Raw genomic sequence first — 19464 nt, 5'->3', positions numbered from 1 at the left:
CTGCAGGTGTGCACTCATTTACACCAAGAAGTTTGGAAGACAGCTACCTGGCCTACTGACTGCAGGAAGAGATCCACATTTGTGCCATTCCAAAGAAAGGTAATCCACCAGAATGCAGGAATTATCAAACTATGTCATTAATATCATATGCAAGTAAAATTTGGCTGAAGATAACTCAAAAAATGGTTGCAGCAGTCCATTGACAAAGAACTGCCAGAAATTTAAGCCAGATCCAAACGAGGATGTGGAACAAGGAATATCATTGCTGGTGTCAGATGGATCTTGGCTGAAAGCAGAGGATACCAGAAAGATGTTTACCTGTGCTTTACTGACTATGCAAAGTCATTCTATTGTGTGGATAACAACAAATTATGGATAACATTTTGAAGAATGGGAATTCCAGAACACTTCATTGTGCTCATTAGGGACCTGTACATAGACCAAAGGCAGTTGTTTGAACAGAACAAGGGGATACTGTGTAGTTTAAAATCAGGAATGGTGTGCATCAGGGTTGTATCCTTTCACCATATTATTCAATCTGTATGCTGAGCAAATAATCTGAGCAGCCGGACTATATGAAGAAGAGTGTGTCATCAGGATTGGAGGAAGACTCATTAACAACCTGCAATATGCAGATCACAGAACCTTGCTTGTTGAAAGTAAAGATGACTTGAAGCACTTAGTGATGAAGATTAAAGACTACACTATCTAGTATGGATTACACCTCAACATCAAGAAAACAAAAAATCGTCACAACTGGACCAATAAGCAACACTATGATAAATGGAAAAAAGATTAAGCTGTCAGAGATTTCATTTTCTTGGATCCACAATTCGATGCCCATGGAAGCAGCAGTCAAGAAATCAAACAATGTATTACACTGGACAATTGTATTTTAAAAAAAAAGTCACTTTGAGGACTAAGGTGTGCCTGGCCCAAGCCACAGTATTTTCAATAGCCTCATATGCATGTGAGAGCTGGACAATGAATAAGGAAGACCACTGAAGAAGAGTTGATGCCTTTGAGTTGTGGTGTTGGCGAAGAATGCTGAAAGTACCATGGACTGCCAGAAGAACGAACAAATCTGTCCTGGAGGAAGTGCAGCCAGAATGCTCCTCGGAAGAGAGGGTGGTGGGACTCCATCTCACCTACTTTGGCCATGTTGTCAGACAGGACCTGTCCCGGGAGAAGGACATCAAACCTGGTAAAGGAGAGGATCAGCAGAAAGAGGAAGGCCCTCAACGGGCTGGGTTGACACAGCGGCTGCAACAATGGGCTCCCACGTGGCAGCGATTGTGAGGCTGGCAGAATCAGTCCATTTCTTGTTCTGTGGTCCATGGAGTAGCTATGAGTCGGAACCAACTGAACTGCACCCATGGAGCTAGCAACTCTGAGGGACTTGGTGTAATGTAACGGCCAACATAAGGTCTGAAGCAAACCTCCATTTTGTTACAAGCTCCTGCTTCTGCATTCCTGAGAACGTGGCCTTGACTTCTTCCCATTCATACGTCATGGTCTTGGGCGTCCGGCTGGTTGGAACCAGGCTCCAGGCCCCTGGCAATCATCTTGTTTAACCACCCAGCTCTTGCCCTAGGCCACTTTTGGTGAATAAGGATTGCTGTTGTTGTTAGGTGCTGTTGAGTCGGCTCCAACTCATAGTGACCCTGTGTGCACACAACAGAAGGAAACACTGCCCGGTCCTCCGCCAGCCTCACAGTGCTTGGTATACCTGAGTCCATGGCTACAGCCACTGTGTCAGCCCATCTTATTGAGGGCCTTCCTCTTTTTCGTTGACCCTCCACTTTACCATTATATCCTTCTCCAGGGAACGGTCCCTTCTGACAACATGACCAAAGTAGGTGAGACGAAGTCTGGCCATTCTTGCTTCCGAGGAGCAGTCTAGCTGCACTTTTTCCAGGACAGATTGGTTCATTCTTCTGGTAGCCCATGGTACTTTCAGTATGGGGTCAGGAATACGACTGTAGGAGTTTAGTCCAAATGTTCTGGGAGGAAAGTAGTTGGAAATAGTATTGCTGGTGACACACCCATCTTCTGGCTGTCACCATTCGGCCATCACCCCCCCCCCCCCATTTTCGCTATGAAAGCTCACCTCTCCCTCAGGCCTTCAGAGCAACTTTGTATTCTCTACAAAGTTTCTGCCCAATTTGCAAGTCCTCTGTAACTCAATAAATCTCTTGGGTTTCATTTTGATAGAGCACACAGTTCGAAACTCGTTCCTACTCATTGACACCATCACCTCCCAGCCTAGGGCCCCAGCCAGAGCACTCTGCGAAGGGCAGATTCCCCAGAGAATCTGTGCAGGAGGTAATGGGCCATTTGGGAGCAAGGGGCTGAAGGAGAGAGGACAACACGGTCCTGAGGAGACAGAACAGAACCTGCTCGGAGAAAGCACCAGGCTGCAGGGGAGGCCCTGGGGTCCCCCCGTGAGCGGAGGTGTCAAGGTGTTTCCGGGGGGCTCAGGGCATTCAGTGGAGCTGCCCCAGGTGGTGATGCCATCCCCCGGGAAAGCAGCCCATCGGGCCCCTTCCCGTGAGAGTCTGGAAGATACCCTCCTGCTAGAGCCATTGGTCACAAGGACTGCGAACAATACGGTGGGACAGGCGGAAGTGGGCCCTGGGCAGGGGCAGGGGGTCTGGGAGAGCATCAGGAGCTGCTGGGGCCTGCCCCTTGCAAACTGGGCCACGGTCCGCCTTTCATCTCCCGCCTTCCTCTGGGCCATTGCAGCGTCCGGCTTTGCTTCTTCCCACCCCACCGCCCCCAGTGCAGCAATTACGGCGCTAATTAGGATGCTTTGATCATCTTTAGAAATGGCCACATTGGTGAAGGACGCAGCCAAGCAATTAGGGGCAGAGGGGCTGGGAGCTGGGGGCCCCTCAGTGAGTGGAGCTGCCAGGGACCCCCAGAGACACCCTGCCTCCTCCCCTCCAGGACTGTGTGCCCCCAGCATCACTGTGCGGTACAAATGGGGATCACCCTCCCCCATGCAGCCTGGGAGACAGGGACAGCTAGTCCTCAGCAGCCCCCTGCCCCCGCCTGGCCCCAGCCCAACCGTCAGCTCTTCTTCCTTGTCCAGGCCCCTTTGATGGAGCCGCAGAAACAAGGGCCCCTTTGACAGAGGGGGGCTCGGAGCCGACTATGAGACTTCAGAGGTGACAGTCGAGCCCACTCTCCCATCCCCTCCCTCCTCCCCGGCCCCCTTCCCACGCACCCCCCAGTCTGTCCTCTATATAGTCCCCGCAGCTCCATGCCCCTGTGGGCTCCTGGGAGTAAAAGGCCAGGTGAGGGACGGGATGGATCAGGGGAAGTGGGCAATTTGATGTAAGAGAGCAGAGTCGGATGATTTGAGGGGCAAGGAGACAGGCCCTTAGGAGCAGAAAGGGAGTGGGAGGCAGGCCCCCACGGACCAGCACCTGGAGGGTGGGCCCCAAGCACGGACAAGGACGGTCCCATCACCATGCTGCTATCTCCACTGCCACTGCCGCTGCTGCTGCTGCTGCTCCCAGACCCCTGGTCGGCCGGCGGCCACCCTCCGTACCTGCGCCTGCCCCCCAGCACCTTGCAAGGTGAGTCGGGCTGGCGGGGCCAGAGGAAAGGGACCCCAGGCAGGGGAAGAGGAGCTTGCCACCCTCCCTCACAAGCCCCTCTGCCCACCCTCCTGGAACTGAGAAGGGGGGACGGGGAGAAGAGTGGGGACCTTGTGAGCACCACCCAAGGGCCTTCAGAGAAGGTTTCAAGCTTAGCAGGGCAGCCTGGGGCAAAGGCAGGCACCTGGACCACAGTTACATTAGGTCAACAAAGTTCTGTGATGTCCTTATCTCTGGAACTGCGTTTTTCCTGTAAGGTTTGTAAGGAAAGATGTTTTCAAAACTCTCAGCCCAAAGAATAAAAGCGGGGGGGGGGGGGCAGGATCCCAGCCCAAGCCAGTTGAATTACAAGGATATTTGGGCTGAGAATCTAGGAGCACTGGCTCTGAGTGATGCCCCGAGCCCCTGTCTCCTCCTCCTTGTCCCCAGTGTTCCCGGGAGCCCAGCCTGCCTTCCTGAGGTCTCCCAAAGCAGGGCTTGGGGCTGGGGCAAGGGATAAGCCAGGCCCTTCGGCAACTCTGTGACTTTGTAGCCCGTGTCAACCGTAAGGTCCCTGCATGGTACAAACTAGTAACCTAAAGGTTGGGGGTGCAAATCCAGCAGTGCGGGAGAAGAAATGCCTGGCGGTCTGCTTCGGTAAAGATTACAGCCAAGAAAACCCTACAGAACAATTCTACCCTGTAACTTGGGTTCTCCGGGAGTCGGAATCCACTAGAAGGCAACAGCTTTTTGGTTTGGTCTCAACAGTTCTGTCGGTGCAAGGCACGAAGGCACTGCAGGCTGCCCAGAGGAGTGCCCGCTGGGCGGTACAGCGGGTGACCATGGAGATCCAGCAGCGAATGCAGGAGTGTCAGGCCTGTGCCAACCACAGCATCCCGTGCTTCAGTAAGGTTCACTGACTATGGACTCGTCAGCCCATCCCCATCCCCTCCTTCAGACCCGACACCCCTCCTAGGGACAAAGACTGGGTGTGGCTGCCACCAAGGCAGTGCCCCGAAGGCAGGGCAGCAGGAAGAGTCTAGGCTCCCATGATGATGTTAAGCGAGAAGTCCACCTTTCCGGAGTAGAACCTGCCTGCTGGAGGGTGGGGTGCGAGAGGGAGAGGCAGGGGAAGGGCCAGGCCAGGCCCAGCCTAGGCTGCACAAGGGGCGGGAGGGCGGCAGTGACGCTTCAAGTCCGTTTCTCAGCAGGACCTCGGGGTTCCAGGCCTCAAGCCCCCCTCCTCCAGAACCCACCTGAGCCAGGTGAGACTGAAAGGGCTCGAGAGGGCGGGGCCCAGAGCCCGGTATCGCTCGTGACGCCGCTCCTGCCTGTCTAGGGCCGTGTGGCGAGCGGCGCCCAGGGACCGCTAATGCGACGCGGGCTCACGGTCGCATCGTGGGGGGCAGCGCGGCGCCACCGGGGGCTTGGCCCTGGCTGGTGAGGCTGCAGCTCGGCGGGCAGCCTCTGTGCGGCGGTGTCCTGGTGGCAGCGTCCTGGGTGCTCAGCGCAGCGCATTGCTTCACCGAGTGAGTCCGGACCCAGATTCAGCCCAGGCGGGTCCCCGGAACACCGGTTCACCTCTGCTCCGGCCCCGCCTCCACCGATGCCCCGCCCGTGGCCCCGCCCCAGCCCGGTCTCCGGCGCAAGACCCTGCCAGCTCTGGCCCCGCCCCCCGCTTATGCCCCGCCCCCGCCCCGATCCCGCCCTGCCCAATCCCCAGAGCCGAGTTCAGTCGGGTTCTGGCCTGACCCCGCCTAGGCCCCGCCCCCGACGGCTCTGGGGCGAGCGGCGCTCGCCAAGGCAGGTCTCTGCTGCCTCCTGGCGGCGGCAAGCGTGGGCTCCCCGGCCGCGAGACGCCAGCGCCGGCGGGTGGCGCGCTGCACCCTCTCTGAGGCCTGACTCCTCCGGTGTCTGCCCGGCGTGCCTGCCCAGCCCCCAGTCAGAGAAACAGCCCTGCGTGCCGGCTCGCTGGGTGGTGCCCGTGGGCGGAGGATCCGCTTGGCCACCTCCTGTGCCTCACCTGCCTCTCGCCCCACAGCGCCCCGAACGAACTTCTGTGGACAGTGACACTGGCCGAAGGACCCCGGGGCGAGCAGGGGGAGGAGGTGCTGGTGAACCGCATCTTGCCCCACCCCAAGGTGAGAGAATAGCCCTTAGGTCCCCAGAACTGCCCCACGCCTCGTTGACCCGCCCCGCCACCCCCCTCCCCAGTTTGACCCGCGGACCTTCCTCAACGACCTGGCCCTGGTGCAGCTATGGACGCCCGCGAGCCCGACGGGGCCGGCGCGCCCCGTGTGCCTGCCCCAGGCGCCCCGGGAGCCCCCTGCCGGCACTGCCTGCGCCATTGCGGGCTGGGGGGCCCTCTTCGAAGGTAGGGGATGGGGCAGGGCCTGGGTGAGGCGCTCAGGCACGGAGTGTGGGGAGGCCAGTGGGGAAGGGAACCCGGTCTACCCGGGATTGGAAGGCAGTGGGGGCGCCCGCAAAGCTGGGCTCCTGCCCCCAGAACTGAGCACCTCGTCCTCTTCTCTTAGACGGGCCTGAGGCTGGGGCGGTTTGGGAGGCTCTCGTGCCCCTGCTCAGCACCAACACCTGCCGAAGGGCCCTGGGGCCCGGGCTGCGCCCCAGCACCATGCTCTGTGCCGGCTACCTGGCAGGGGGCATCGACTCGTGCCAGGTACGAACCCAGACAGATCGGAGCGTGTGGGCGGGCTGCTCCCGGGGACAGGACGGCCTCCTTTCCTTCAAGCTCAGGCTGTCACTGAAGTCCTCCAAGAGTGGAAACCCCGGGAGAACTCAGAGCTGACTTACCTGCTAAAGTGTCAAGAGCAGAGGGGGCCTGTCAAATGCAATGCCCTTTTCCCCCGGCTCCGGTCCCCTCAGGGCGACTCTGGAGGGCCCCTGACCTGTTCCGAGCCCGGCCCGCGTCCCAGGGAGGTCTTGTACGGAGTCACCTCCTGGGGGGACGGCTGTGGGGAGCCAGGGAAGCCTGGGGTCTACACCCGCGTGGCGGTGTTCAGAGACTGGCTCCGGGAGCAGATGAGTGGTGAGCGCCCCCTGGCGGGACATGCCCGCCCAAGCCTCTCCAGCGTCGGGACAGCAGGGCTCCCGCAGGGGAAGGGCGTGCGGGCCCAGGGCCCAGGAAGCCGGGGGTGAACTGGTCCCTGTCGCCCCCGGCCGCAGCGGCTCCCTCCAGCCGCGAGCCCAGCTGCAGGGAGCTTCTGGCCGCGGACCCACCGGACGAGCTGCTGGCTGTCGCGGCGCCGGCCTGCGCCTTCTACGCGCGCCCATGCGAGGGGTCCGGGGGAGCTTGTGAGCGCCGGGCGCACCAACAGTGCCTGCAGCGCCGGCGACGATGCGGTCAGTCCGCAACCGGGGCGGGAGGCGGGGGCAAAGCGCCAAGCCCCTGCCTGAGCCCGCCCGGCCCTTGTCCCGCCCGCAGAACTGCGCTCGCTGGCGCACACCCTGCTAGGCCTGCTTCGTGGCGCTCAGGAGCTGATCGGTCCTCGCCCGGGGCTGCGGCGCCAGGCCCCGGCCCGCCCCGCGCCATTGCTCCGGGAGCCGCCAGGGCACCCGGCCCTCGAGCAGCGGGCGCACCCAGGTACCCGGCGCCCTCGCTGCCCAGCCGGGTCCCGCCTCTGTGCGGAGGAGCTACTTTCTAACCACATGCCTTCCCAGGATCGCGGGCTGCAGGCATGCGCTCCTGGAGGCGGAGACCAGAGCAGCGCCGGGAAACGAACGGTAATGACGCCCCCTGCCGGCCGTCGGGAGGAGAGTAGGCTAAGGGGTTTCTCCCAAGTCTGTGCTGGGATGCAGAGGCTCCAAGGGCCTGCGAGACCGACCAGTTCTCCCCATACCCCGGAGTAGGGCGGACGACTGCGATGGGGTGTGCCTTTGGGCCTTCGTCAGTATCTGAGCCTCAGTTTCCCCACCTGTAGCACTAGGATGATGTGATAGGAAGCCTGTCCTTAGGGACAGCCCCATGTCTTCTCTGTTCTCCGTTATTCTTGGCCCTTTCCCTCCTGCCAGGCTGTCCTGGGCTTGAGCCCCTGAGAAAGAAGTTGGCAACCCTTCAGGGCAGCCATGCCTGGATCCTCCGGATGCCCTCTGAACGCCTGGCCATGGACTTCCATGAGGTAGGGCCTGGCCTTCCCACACTCCTTCCCAGTGGCCCAGATCTGGCTGACCTGGCTGGGGCCCTGAGGGGTACAGGGAGGGGGTGCCCACCCCACAGCAGGAAGAAGGCTTCTCTCCCAAGTCTGGGTGTGCCTCTGCCCAGCTCTAGGGGTTCAAGGGGAAGGAGGTGGGGAGGGGCACAATGTGTGAGCTGGGACACCGGGTGGGTGTGAAGATGTTGGGGGACAGAGGTGTGAGTGGAGGCTTTGTAGGGGTATCCGTGTGAGCAGGGTCATGTCGGGTGAGGGCAGAGGATGAGGTGGGTCTGGGGGAAGGGATTCAGGGGCCAGAAGGAGAGAGGTAGCCAGGAAGCCTACTCAGGAAAGGAGTTCTGCGTCTCCTTCCGCAGGTCCTGGCCGATCTGGGCTCCAAGACACTGAGCGGGCTCTTCAGAGCTTGGGTGCAGGCAGGCCTCGGGGGCCGGCGCCTGGTCTTTGGCAGCCTGGTGGGCCTGGAGCCTGCCACGCTGGCTCGGAGCCTGCCCCGACTGCTGGCCCAAGCCCTGCAGGCCTTCCGCTTGGCAGCTTGGGCAGAGGAGGAGCTTGAGAGACCCTGGAGGGGGCAGGGTCATGGGCTGGGGGGCAAGGGGCAGCACCCACCCAGCCCTCAGCTTCCTCGGGCCAGGTGGCCGTGAGCCATGCCAGGGCCCAGCCCCTGATAGCACCTCCTGCTCCCAGAGGTGGGTATCCAAGGATCTTAATGTCCTGCTGCAGTCGGTGGGAGAAAGGGGGGCATCGAGACCATGTCTCTGTTTACCCTGGGGGGGGGCAGACGTGGGGTTCAGAACCGCATGTATCTTTCCATGTGTGTGGTCAGGGAATCACAACGGCTTTAATAAACATTATTTATGATCTGTGGAGACGACTCTGGAGTTTTCTTGGATAGGAACCAGGTGGGGGACATTCGTCTCTGGGGTGGGGCCCAGGCTGGGTACAGACTCTGAAAGGAGTCGGCAGGGATGACAAGGGGACTGGAGAGGGCCACAAGCCCCCCATCTGAGCACAGCTGTCTGCGGAAGCCAAGAAATGGCAGCAGCTGGCCTGCCTGTGACCCCCACCCCGGTCCATGGCTGACCATGTTGCTCCCGGTGTCCAGTGGGTGTCTCCACTCGCCCCCACCACAGGCTGTGGGGTGTCCCAGCCTGGGATCTTCACCTCATGTCCTTGGGCTGCAGGCAGGCTGACCAGTCCTCGTCCCCACCCCTTGTCACCTGCTGCAGCTAAGCCTAGTGGTGTCAGATTACATTTCCGGCTGCCTCTTCCCTCTACCCCACTCTATGCACCCCCTCCCGCACCCTGCACCTGTCTCCTCTTTCTTCCACCCACATTCCCCAGCCCCCAGGACAAGCACGGGAGGGGCAGACACAAGCCCCGGTCAGAGGGACAGGATGGAGGGGCCCGTGCTGACGCTGGGGCTGCTGGCTGCCCTGGTGCTGTGTGGTAAGAGTGGGCATCACCCGCCCTGGGGGTCCCTCATGACTCCCACAGGGCCCCTAACTGCATGGCGCCCACCTGCCCTGCCAGCACCATGCCTGGCTCCACTCTGCCGTTGGCTGGGATGGGCCGTCTTCAAGGGCACCACTTCAGGGAGGGGTCCCCTCCACTCTACCAGCCCTAGGGCCTGCAGGGCCTCAGGGCAGCTCCCTTTCCGGGGCCCCAGCCAGCACCCTGTCCTCGTCCTCCCAGGCAGCTGGGGCCTAAACGAAGAGGAACGGCTGATCCGGTACCTGTTCCAGGAGAAGAACTACAACAAGGAGCTCCGGCCCGTGGCGCACAAGGAGGACAGCGTGGACATCTCACTGGCCCTCACCCTCTCCAACCTCATCTCCCTGGTGAGATGGGCTGAGGCTGGGCTGAGGGGAAGGGCTGGGAAGGATCCTTGAGGCCTGCTGCCTCCAGTACTGGCATGGCCACGGAGAAGGCTCGAGCCCCCAGAGCTGGCCAGAGGGTAATCCTCTTGCCTGGGAAACATGCTCACTGCTCCTCACGCCCACAGTGCCCGCAGGGCTGGTGCCCTGTCTCCCAGATTTTAGCCCTCTGCGTCACACTATGGCTTCAGAGTCCATCTGCCCTCCCAGCTCACTGGTTGGCCTGCCTGCTCCCAACAGTGAGCATGTGGGCAGGGTTCTCGTGGGCCTGGTGGCCATAGTTTCCCCCGCGTGCCAGTGGGAGGAGGTGCCTGGTGAATGTGTGCGATGAAGGAGTGAGGCAGGCCCCAGGGGGATGGCCCTCTCGTCTGATTACAGAAAGAAGTGGAGGAGACCCTCACCACCAATGTGTGGATCGAACATGTAAGGAGACACGCCACTCAGAGCTGGGGATGGGGCGCAGGGCTCCGGTTCCTCTGGGCCCTCTTCCACCAGGAGTCCCCAGCCTGCCCCAGACACTGTCCTCCAGGATGAGCTGAGCTCAGCAGCAGAGAACCCCCAGACCTAGCTGCCCTTCCTCCCACCTAGTGCAGCCCAGATGGCATCTGTGAGGCGCCGGGAGCTTCATCTGCGGGAAAACGTCACAGCATGCGGATTGCATTATAAGATGCTCTTCTGCCGTCAGCCAGAAGTTCACGGCACAGACGCAGACCTGGGCCCACAGGGGAAATGTTGCTCCCTTAGTTGTGCAGTGCACATCCTACACAGCTGGGCAGGACAGACCTGAGTCACCACTGTCCCTGCCTCCCCCAAACCTCTTCTGCCACAGCTCCCAGACCTTGTCCAGGCTGCCCCTGGGGGAGAGGTGGGGCAAGGAGGGGCTTGTGGACCAGCAGAGCCCCTGCTGACATGCTTCTGGGGCCTCCAGGGTTGGACAGACAGCCGGCTACAGTGGGACGCCAAGCAGTTTGGGAACATCAGTGTCCTGCGCCTGCCCTCTCACATGCTGTGGCTCCCAGAGATCGTGCTGGAGAATAAGTTGGGCCAACGCCCTCCTGCCCTCCCTTCCATCTCACCACTTCCCTTCCTTAATCATCCCCGCCTCCCCCTGCGCCCCAGCTCTGACCGCCCTCCCTCCCCGCCTCCCCCTGTGCCCCAGCTCTGTCCGCCCTCCCTCCCCGCCTCCCCGAGCCCCAGCTCTGACCGCCCTCCCTCCCCGCCTCCCCGAGCCCCAGCTCTGACCGCCCTCCCTCCCCGCCTCCCCCTGCGCCCCAGCTCTGACTGCTTTCCCCTGCTCCACCAGCCCTGCCAGCTCTGGGCTGGCACGGCTCACTGAAGCCCTTGCTCCCGTCCCACAGCAATGACGGCTCCTTCCAGATCTCCTACTCCTGCAACGTGCTCATCTACCCCTCAGGCTATGTGTACTGGCTGCCGCCCGCCATCTTCCGCTCATCCTGCCCCATCTCTGTCACCTACTTCCCCTTCGACTGGCAGAACTGCTCCCTCAAGTTCAGGTGCGCCTGCCTCTCTACACCCCCCGCCCCACGCAGGGCACCCTTCTAGGGCTGAGGCTGGTGAATGGAGCACCCTTAGGCTGAGGACCCTGACCATCCTGATTAGAGTCCCCTCCCCTGCAAGGGTCCTCTCTACCCTGAGCCTCCCTCACTGGCTCTTCCCATCATGGTCCTGCCAGTGGCAGGTGCCAACCTCTGCCCGCTGCCCTCCCCAGCTCGCTCAAGTACACGGCCAAGGAGATCACCCTGAGCCTCAAGGAGGAGGTGGACCGAAAGAACCGCACCTACCCAGTGGAGTGGGTCGTCATTGACCCGGAGGGCTTCACAGGTGGGGAGCGGATGCCCCCCAGACAGACCCCCACCCCATTCTTTTCAGGAACACAAGGCTGTTCTCAGGAAGACAAGCTAACAGCTCCACTCTCCCATTCCTCTGCACAGACCTAGTTTTGGTTCAGGACACCTTTGAGTCAAAGAATGCTCACTCTCTGAATCCTGCAGGGCCTCAGCTTTGGCCTTTTCCCAGCAGACAAAAGCAGCAGTGACAGGGAACTCCCCACACACAGATTGGAAACCCCCTTCCTTTGGGGCATTGGAGATGGGCTTGGGGGTGCATGCTACCCCAGGGTCCCTTCCTGTCCTGAGGGCTCCAGCCCTCCTTGCCGGGGTGACTCCCAGTGCCCCCCATGTGTGCCACCCTCAGAGAACGGGGAGTGGGAGATTGTTCATCGGCCAGCAAGGGTCAATGTGGACCCCAGCGCCCCACTGGACAGCCCCAGCCGCCAGGACGTCACCTTCTACCTCATTATCCGTCGCAAGCCGCTCTTCTACGTCATCAATATCTTGGTGCCTTGTGTGCTCATCTCCTTCATGGTCAACCTGGTCTTCTACCTGCCAGCTGACAGTGAGCTTCGGTGGCCCCCTCCTCAGCTCACCTGAGCCCCAGCCACCCCAGCCCTGCCCCTGACTTCCTCCTGGGAGCCACACGGGCTTGGTGGCCATCTACAGGCAGTGCCATGACCCTCTCTGACACTCCCAAATGGGCAGGGCTCCTGGGGGTTCCTTTCTTCCTGGACACCCCTCTGCCTCTCCTAATGGGCTCCCCAAGGACACCCCAGGGAGAGCTACTAGACTGTCCTTCTGTCAGCCCCACCTTTGTGTGGCCATGGGCTGGTTCCCAGCAGGTCCTCAGCTGTTAAGCCAGTGGGTGACTAATGGGCTCTTTCAGAAGCCAGTGGCAGTGGGCCGTGCACTCTACGCTAACCTGGCTCTGGGAGGCATTGCTTTAATAGTTCTGGATGACTGACTACGAGCAGATCACACGGAGGCCCAGGGACAGAGGAGACCCAGGCCCTGGACCTGCAGACAGCATGGAAACCATGGGGCTGAGAGAGTGATGGAGGGGATGGGCAAGGCTCCCTGGAAGAGGTGGTGTCTAAGCTGGGGGCAGTATGCCGGGCAGAGATGTTTGGGGTACTCCAGGGCAAGTGGCCACCTGGGGCCTGGGCTGGGGCAGGGGCGTGGACCTGAGACCTCGGCAGCCACAGCGTGCTCCCATGGGAAGAGCATGGTGGTGCCGGGCAGGGGCCTTTGAGTGAGGTTATCCTGGGGCTAGTAAGACACCCCAGAGCCTTCTGCAGTGGACAGTGAGGCCAGCAGGCCTGTACTCTAGGAAGAGGGCCAGGCATCTGGAGGAAGGGAGGGGTCATTAGATCATGACACCTGGTATCTGTGGAGCTTTCACCCAGTGCCACTCAGAGGGATGACCAGCCTCTCACCTTGTCCTCACAGCAAGCCTATGAGAAGGCATTATTCATATCCACATTTAACTTTAAGGAAACAGGCACAGAGAGATTATGCTACTTGTCCAAGGTCACCCAGCTAAGTGGCAGAACCGGGATTGGAACTCAGGCCTCTGGCTCCATAGCTTGTGATCTGGACACAGTGGCTGGTGAAAAGTGGTGGGAGGGACCACAGTGGGACTACCCCAGCTGGCCTTGGCTCCAGACCAGAGATGCCACCTCAGTTTGGGCCTCTGCCAGGTGGGGAGAAGACATCAGTGGCCATCTCAGTGCTGCTGGCACAGTCTGTCTTCTTGCTGCTCATCTCCAAGCGGCTGCCCCCCACATCCATGGCCATCCCGCTCATCGGCAAGTGCGTGACTCCCAGCCCAGCTTGCCCTGGCCATCCACTTGACTCTGCCCCTGGGAACCCTGGCCCCGCCCGCCTCACCCTCGGCCCCGCCCCCAGGCCCCACCCCGATCTGGCCCCACCCCCTGACCTGGCCCCACCCCGCCTCACCCCAGCCTGGCTGGGGCTCCAGGCTGTACGTGTACGCCAACAGGTTCCTGCTCTTCGGCATGGTGCTGGTGACTATGGTCGTGGTGATCTGTGTCATTGTACTTAACATCCACTTCCGGTCGCCCAGCACCCATGTGCTGTCCGAGGGCGTCAAGAAGGTGAGGGCCGTATGAAATATCTCGAACAAGCGCATGTATAGAGGCCAGCGTTTAGCAGTGGTTGTGGGGGAGGGGAGTCACTGTTTAGGAAGCGTTGATTTTCTGTTGGTGGTGATAGGAAATTTGGCCAAATATTGGTGATGGTTGCACAACATGGTTAGTGTACTTGATGTCACTAGATTGGACACCTAGTGAAAAACGTTACATTCCCAACAGAAAAGGGTGGGGGCTCCTATAGCCAAAATGGAAGTTGTCCACAGACGGTGTTGAGCACCGGCAGACGCCCGGTGCTGCACTCAGTGGAGACCCCTCCGCCAGAACCTACGCGGAGGAATCTCACCTAGCGTTGCATGAAGGAGGCCAGCAGCCAGAGAGCAACTGCATGGCTCCATTTCTATCAAGTTCAAGAACAGACAAAAACAATGTTTGGTGACGGATGTCAGAGGGGTAGTTACCTTTGGAGTGGGTAGGAATTGATTGAAGGCATGAAGGATAATGTTCACCGTGTTACCTGGGTGGTGATTACCTGGTTGAACGCACCTGTACGTATTCATCAAACCATGTGCTCAAGGTTTGCTCATCTTGCTGTGTGTTTGTTATAAATGAGTTACAGAGAAGAAGGTGAGGACTGAGGGGCAGGGTGCCTAGGAGGGGAGTGCCTGTCTCTCTGCCGCCCTGACCTTTGCTTCGCGGCCAGCTGGCTCTTCCAGAACAGTTGAAAGTGGTTTAGCAACTTTCGGTGTCTTTGAGCGTTTGGGGGGAGGGGAGTGGGGATCTCAGCATTTTGAACATTTTTCATGCCGTTTTTTTAAAATATGTAATTCATTTTCTTTTTTAAGTCTTTTTTAAAATGTTGTTGTTGATACACAGACATTTTCACTAGTTAATCTAGACTTTGGTATTAGGAGCTTTGGTGGTGCGATGCCTAAGGCATTTGACTGCTAACCAGAAGGTTGGCAGTTCAAACCCACCAGCCACTCTGCAGAACGAAGATGGGACAATCTACGTCTATAAAGATTTACTGCCTCAGAAACAAGGGTCACTATGAGGTGGAATCAATTCGATGGCAATGAGTTTGGTTTTTGTTTTGGTTTATTGTTTGGTATTAAGAAGACTTCAGGGAATATTTTTGGTTCAAGGCTTAAAGATTATCTCATGGCAATAGCATGGCGATAGTTTCAGGTTTGTCCAGCCTTCATGGCTCCAGAAAGCCTGAAGTCTGTGGAAATTTGAAATTCTGGTCTACATTTCCCCGTTTTGATCAAGAGTCCTCTGTAGAATCTTAGATCAAAATGTTCAGTAATTTTGGTAGCCAGGCACCATCCAGTTCTTCTGGTCTCATGGCCAAGGAGGCAGTTTGTTCATGGGGACAATTAGCCACACATTCCACGTTGTTGTTAGGTGCTGTCATGCTGACTCCGACTCACAGTGACCCCATGTCCAACAGAACACAACACTGCCCAGTCCTGCGCCGTCCTCACAGTCCTGCTGCATTGGAGCCCATTGTTGCAGCCACTGTTCAGTCCAGCTCATTGAAGGCCTTCCCCTTTTTTGCTGACCCTCCACTTTACCAGCACGATGTTGTTCTCCAGGGAATGGTCCCTTCTGACGTCATGACCAAAGTAGGTGAGATGAAGTCTGCCCATTCTCACTTCCAAGGAGAATTCTGGCTGCACTTCTTCCAGGACAGATTTGTTTGTTCTTCTGGCAGTCCATGGTATTTTCGGTATTCCTTGCCAACACCACAATTCAAAGGCATTGATTCTTCTTTGATTTTCCTTACTCACTGTCCAGCTTCACATGCATGTGAGGCAATTGAAAATACCATGGCTTGAGTTGGGTGCACCTTAATCTTCAAAGTGACATCTTTGCTCTTCAGAACTTTAAAGAGGTCTTTTGTAGCAGATTTCCCCAGTGCAGTACAACATGATTTCTTAACTGCTGCTTCCATAAGTGTTGATTGTGGATCCAAGTACAATGAAATCTTTGACAACTTCAATCTTTTCTCCATTTACCATGATGTTGCTTATTGGTTCATTTGTGAGAATTTTTGTTTGCTTTATTTTGAGGTATAGTCCATATTGGAGGCTGTAGTCTTTGATCTTCATCAGTAAGTGGTTCAAGTCTTCTTCACTTTCAGCAAGCAAGGCTGTGTCATCTGCATATCTCAGGTTGTTAATGAGACTTCCTCCCATCTTGATGCCATGCTCTTCTTCATATAGTTCAACTTCTCAGATTATGTCCTCAGCATACACATTGAATAACTTTGGTGAAAGAATACAACTCTGACACACTCCCTGATTTTAAACCATGCAGTGTCCCCTTGTTTCATGCAAACAACTGCCTCTTGGTCTCTGTACAGGTTCTTCATGACCACAATTAAGTGTTCTGGAATTCCCGTGCTTTGCAATATTATCTGTAATTTGTTATGATCCACACAGTCAGATGTCTTTGCATAGTCAATAAAACACAGGTAAACATCTTTCTGGTATTCTTTGCTTCCAGCTAAGATCCATCTGACATCAGTAATGATATCCCTCATTCCATATCCTCTTCTGGATCCAGTTTGCCTTTTTGGCAGTTCCTGGTCAATTTTTGAATGATCTGTAGCAAAATTTTACTTGTGTGTGATATTAATGATAGTTTGATAATTTCCATGTTTTGTTGGATCACCTTTCTTTGGAATGGGCACAAATATGGATCTCTTTCAGTCCATTGGCCAGGTAGCTGTCTTCCAAATAGCTGCATCTATTTGTTGAAACATCTCAGTGGATAGTGCGTTAATTCCTGGAGCCTTGTTTCTCACTAATTCCTTCAATGCGGCTTGGACTTCTTCCTTAAATACCATTGATTCTTGATCATATGCTACCTCCTGAAATGATTGAACATTGACCAATTCTTTTTGGTACAGTGACTCTATGTATTCCTTCCATCTTTTTTTCATGCTTCCTGAGTCATTCAATATTTTACCCATAACCCACTCCTGACTGCCATCAAGTCGATTCAACTCATAGCAACCCCCATTGGGTCTCAAAGGCTGTAAATCTTTATGGAAATAGACTGCCTCGTCTTCCTCCCATGGAGCACCTGATGGGGTTGAACTGCTCACCTTCTGGCTAGCAGCCAAATTCCTTACCCACTACATCACCAGAGCTCCTTTTTGCCCATGGAATCCTTCAATATTGCAATTTGAGGCTTGAAGTTTTTCCTCAGTTCTTTCCGCTTGTTCCACTGGGCACATTCCACATCCTCCTGAGTCCTTCTGTCCTTTTTCTTCTGTTGCTGCAGGTGAATAGAGCCCAGTTGTTGTGCTTGCGAGTTTTTAAGACCCCAGACACTATTCAACAAACTAGGAGGTAGAACAGAAGCACTAAGCCAATTAAAGAATTTCTTTTCAATGAATGAGTGCTGTGTCCTGTGGGAAAACAGTGGAAGCAACCTAAGTGCCCATCAGTAGGGGATCAGGGAATAGACAATGGAAAGTCTGGCTGGGGAGGACTTTACTGCAACCATTAGAGGTGCAGCCATTGGGTAAGAACTCAGGATGCTTGAAGAGGACCCTGATGAGTAAAACAACCTCCTGTGTCACCCTGACCCACCACAGCTCTTCCTGGAGACCCTGCCTGAGCTCCTGCACATGTCCCGCCCGGAGGAGAATGGGCCCAGCCCTGGGGCCCTGGTCCGCAGGAACAGCTCTCTGGGCTACATCTCCAAGGCTGAGGAGTACTTCTCACTCAAGTCCCGCAGTGACCTCATGTTTGAGAAACAGTCAGAGCGGCACGGGCTGGCCCGGCGCCTCACCACTGCACGTGGGTCCCGGCCACCTTGGGGCTCGGCCTGTACGTGTGGGGGGGTGCAGGTGGGGGCTGGCCTCACATCCTCCTCTGGCCCGGTCCCCACAGGCCGACCTCCACCAGGCTCTGAGCAGACCCAGCAAGAGCTCTTCATTGAGCTGAAGCCAGCTGTGGACGGGGCCAACTTCATCGTCAACCACATGAGGGAACAGAACAATTACAACGAGGTGAGTGTCGCAGGCCTGCTGTGGACAGGTGTTCAAGTCGTGCACTGCCCAAGTGTAGCCTCTCTTAGGAGGGCATAGTTCTCTTCAGAACCAGTTAATATGAGGGAGTTCCCAGTGAGTACATAGATTGTAGCCCCCCAAGCAGGGAGAGCCAGCCCTGCTTGCAGACCCCCATAAGCACACTGGACCAGGCACCCACGCAGGTATACACACAAGCTTGCCACTGTGCCCTGTCCCAGCCACCCTCTAGGCCTCCCTTAGGGCCCTTTTGCCCAGATGCCAGTCATTTGCCGCCTCTGCCTAATTCCAACCCTGACACTGCAGACTAAGCCAGGCATTTCAAAGGCAGCTATATATTTCAGTTCACTATCACACTAACTTTTATAGATTCTTTTGTGAGAAAGAATGAGCTAGTAGCAGCCCAAGGAGCTGGGAAAGAAGGGAAGAGCAGGGGAGGGGCCTCAGCTCACTCTCAGACAGACTCCTACCACCAGCTCCTCTCCAGCCCCCTGGAACCTTGCAGTAGAGTGGGGAGGGAGGCTGTGGCCCCACTCTGTCCTTGAAAGACCAATGACAAGGCCTGACTGTGGCCGGAGGGCCTGGGGCCTTGGTCAGGACATTGAGTGTGCCAGCTCATCTCATCTGGGCCTGTAAGCCTGAGCCCACCCCCACAGACAAACCAAGACCACACCTCTGCCTCCTCATTGGGCCTTGTCACTAGGAGTGTGGGCCTGAGTTTGAGACCCCCACAGCCCATGTCTCCTCACCCCTTCAGGAGAAGGATTGCTGGAACCGGGTGGCCCGCACTGTCGACCGACTCTGCCTGTTTGTGGTGACGCCCATCATGGTGGTGGGCACGGCCTTGATCTTCCTGCAGGGCGCCTACAATCAGCCTCCCCCTCAACCTTTCCCTGGAGACCCCTTCTCCTACCGAGAGAAAGATAAGCGCTTTGTCTAGGGCCCTAGTGGGACCTTTGCCTGAGGGATGGGCCTAAGGTGGCAGCCGTATCTGCCGGTACCTGAGAGGAGAATCATTCCCTCCCCTTGGGAAGGCTGACTCCTGGCCCTGAGGCTTGAGCCCAGCTGGTCTCACAGGCTAGGGCAGAAAAGAAAGGAGTATGGGCGCTCATGGGCTCAAGGGAGCGGGGGGACCTCACTCCTCCACGGTGTTTCCTTCATTCATGGTGAGGTCTAAGAGTGAGTGGACTCCGCTGTGGAAGAAGGGCCTGGGACGATGTGGGGGAGGCAGGAGGTTGGCTCGGGGCCAGGGAAGTGGTCACTCAGGCCAGCCTCCCAGGAGAACTCTGCGGGGTCACAGAGACCAAGGGACAGGGCATGGCCTCTCTGCCTCTCCTCCTCCAGAGAACAGGGACGGGCTGATGCGATTCTGAGCCTTTACTGCCCAGCTCCTCCAGCCACCCTCCTCCCGCTCACCCTCGGTCTTAGGCTTTTGAGGCACCACCTGGTGCCAGGTCAGGGCACCTCCGTCTCCTCTGGCTCCTTAGGGAAGAGGTTTTCTGCAGGGTTTCATCACGCCCTTTCCCTTCCCCTTTGGGCCTTGACCACTCTGTGTGCGGGGCCCTCGAGCGCAAGCACCTCATGCCTGACATAGGAGGGTCAGGCTCCGTGTCTCAAAGGCCAGGGGTCAGTCTGTCACCCCCAAGTCACATGCATAGTCCTAGAGCCCTAGAACTCAGTGCCTCCCCCCACCAAGGAGCCCCGCCTTGGCACCTACCGCTTCTCCCCAGATAGAGTTGCCATGCAATATTTGGGACATAGTTATACTAAAAATGTATTGTTCATCTGAAATTCAAATATAAGTGGGTGTCCTGCGTTTTTACTTGCT

At 57.4% G+C, this 19464-nt stretch overlaps 2 protein-coding genes across 2 annotated transcripts; both read left to right on the top strand.

Annotated features, from left to right (window-relative positions):
* Window positions 1-3475: 3475 nt before the first annotated feature.
* On the top strand, window positions 3476-8394 carry PRSS56 (serine protease 56). The gene is made up of 13 exons (XM_042781186.1): window positions 3476-3584; window positions 4353-4463; window positions 4793-4849; window positions 4924-5113; window positions 5626-5725; window positions 5799-5958; window positions 6119-6261; window positions 6468-6630; window positions 6768-6944; window positions 7027-7185; window positions 7263-7325; window positions 7614-7720; window positions 8110-8394. The coding sequence occupies exons 1-13, from the start codon at window positions 3476-3478 to the stop codon at window positions 8392-8394; spliced, it is 1824 nt and encodes a 607-aa protein (XP_042637120.1).
* A 753-nt stretch (window positions 8395-9147) lies between these two features.
* Window positions 9148-18576, top strand: CHRND (cholinergic receptor nicotinic delta subunit). The gene is made up of 12 exons (XM_007941848.2): window positions 9148-9199; window positions 9446-9591; window positions 10006-10050; window positions 10556-10665; window positions 10986-11141; window positions 11357-11469; window positions 11842-12042; window positions 13181-13292; window positions 13483-13597; window positions 17202-17406; window positions 17500-17618; window positions 18394-18576. Exons 1-12 carry the CDS (start codon window positions 9148-9150, stop codon window positions 18574-18576), a joined length of 1557 nt encoding a protein of 518 aa, XP_007940039.1.
* The last annotated feature ends 888 nt before the right edge of the window (window positions 18577-19464 follow it).

Source organism: Orycteropus afer, unplaced genomic scaffold (assembly GCF_000298275.1).
Source record: "Orycteropus afer afer isolate SDZICR_OR568_19922 unplaced genomic scaffold, OryAfe1.0 scaffold00006, whole genome shotgun sequence".
Taxonomy (NCBI): Eukaryota; Metazoa; Chordata; class Mammalia; order Tubulidentata; family Orycteropodidae; genus Orycteropus; species Orycteropus afer.
The sequence above is the reverse complement of the archived record's forward strand: the minus strand, read 5'-3'. Positions and strand labels throughout refer to the sequence as shown.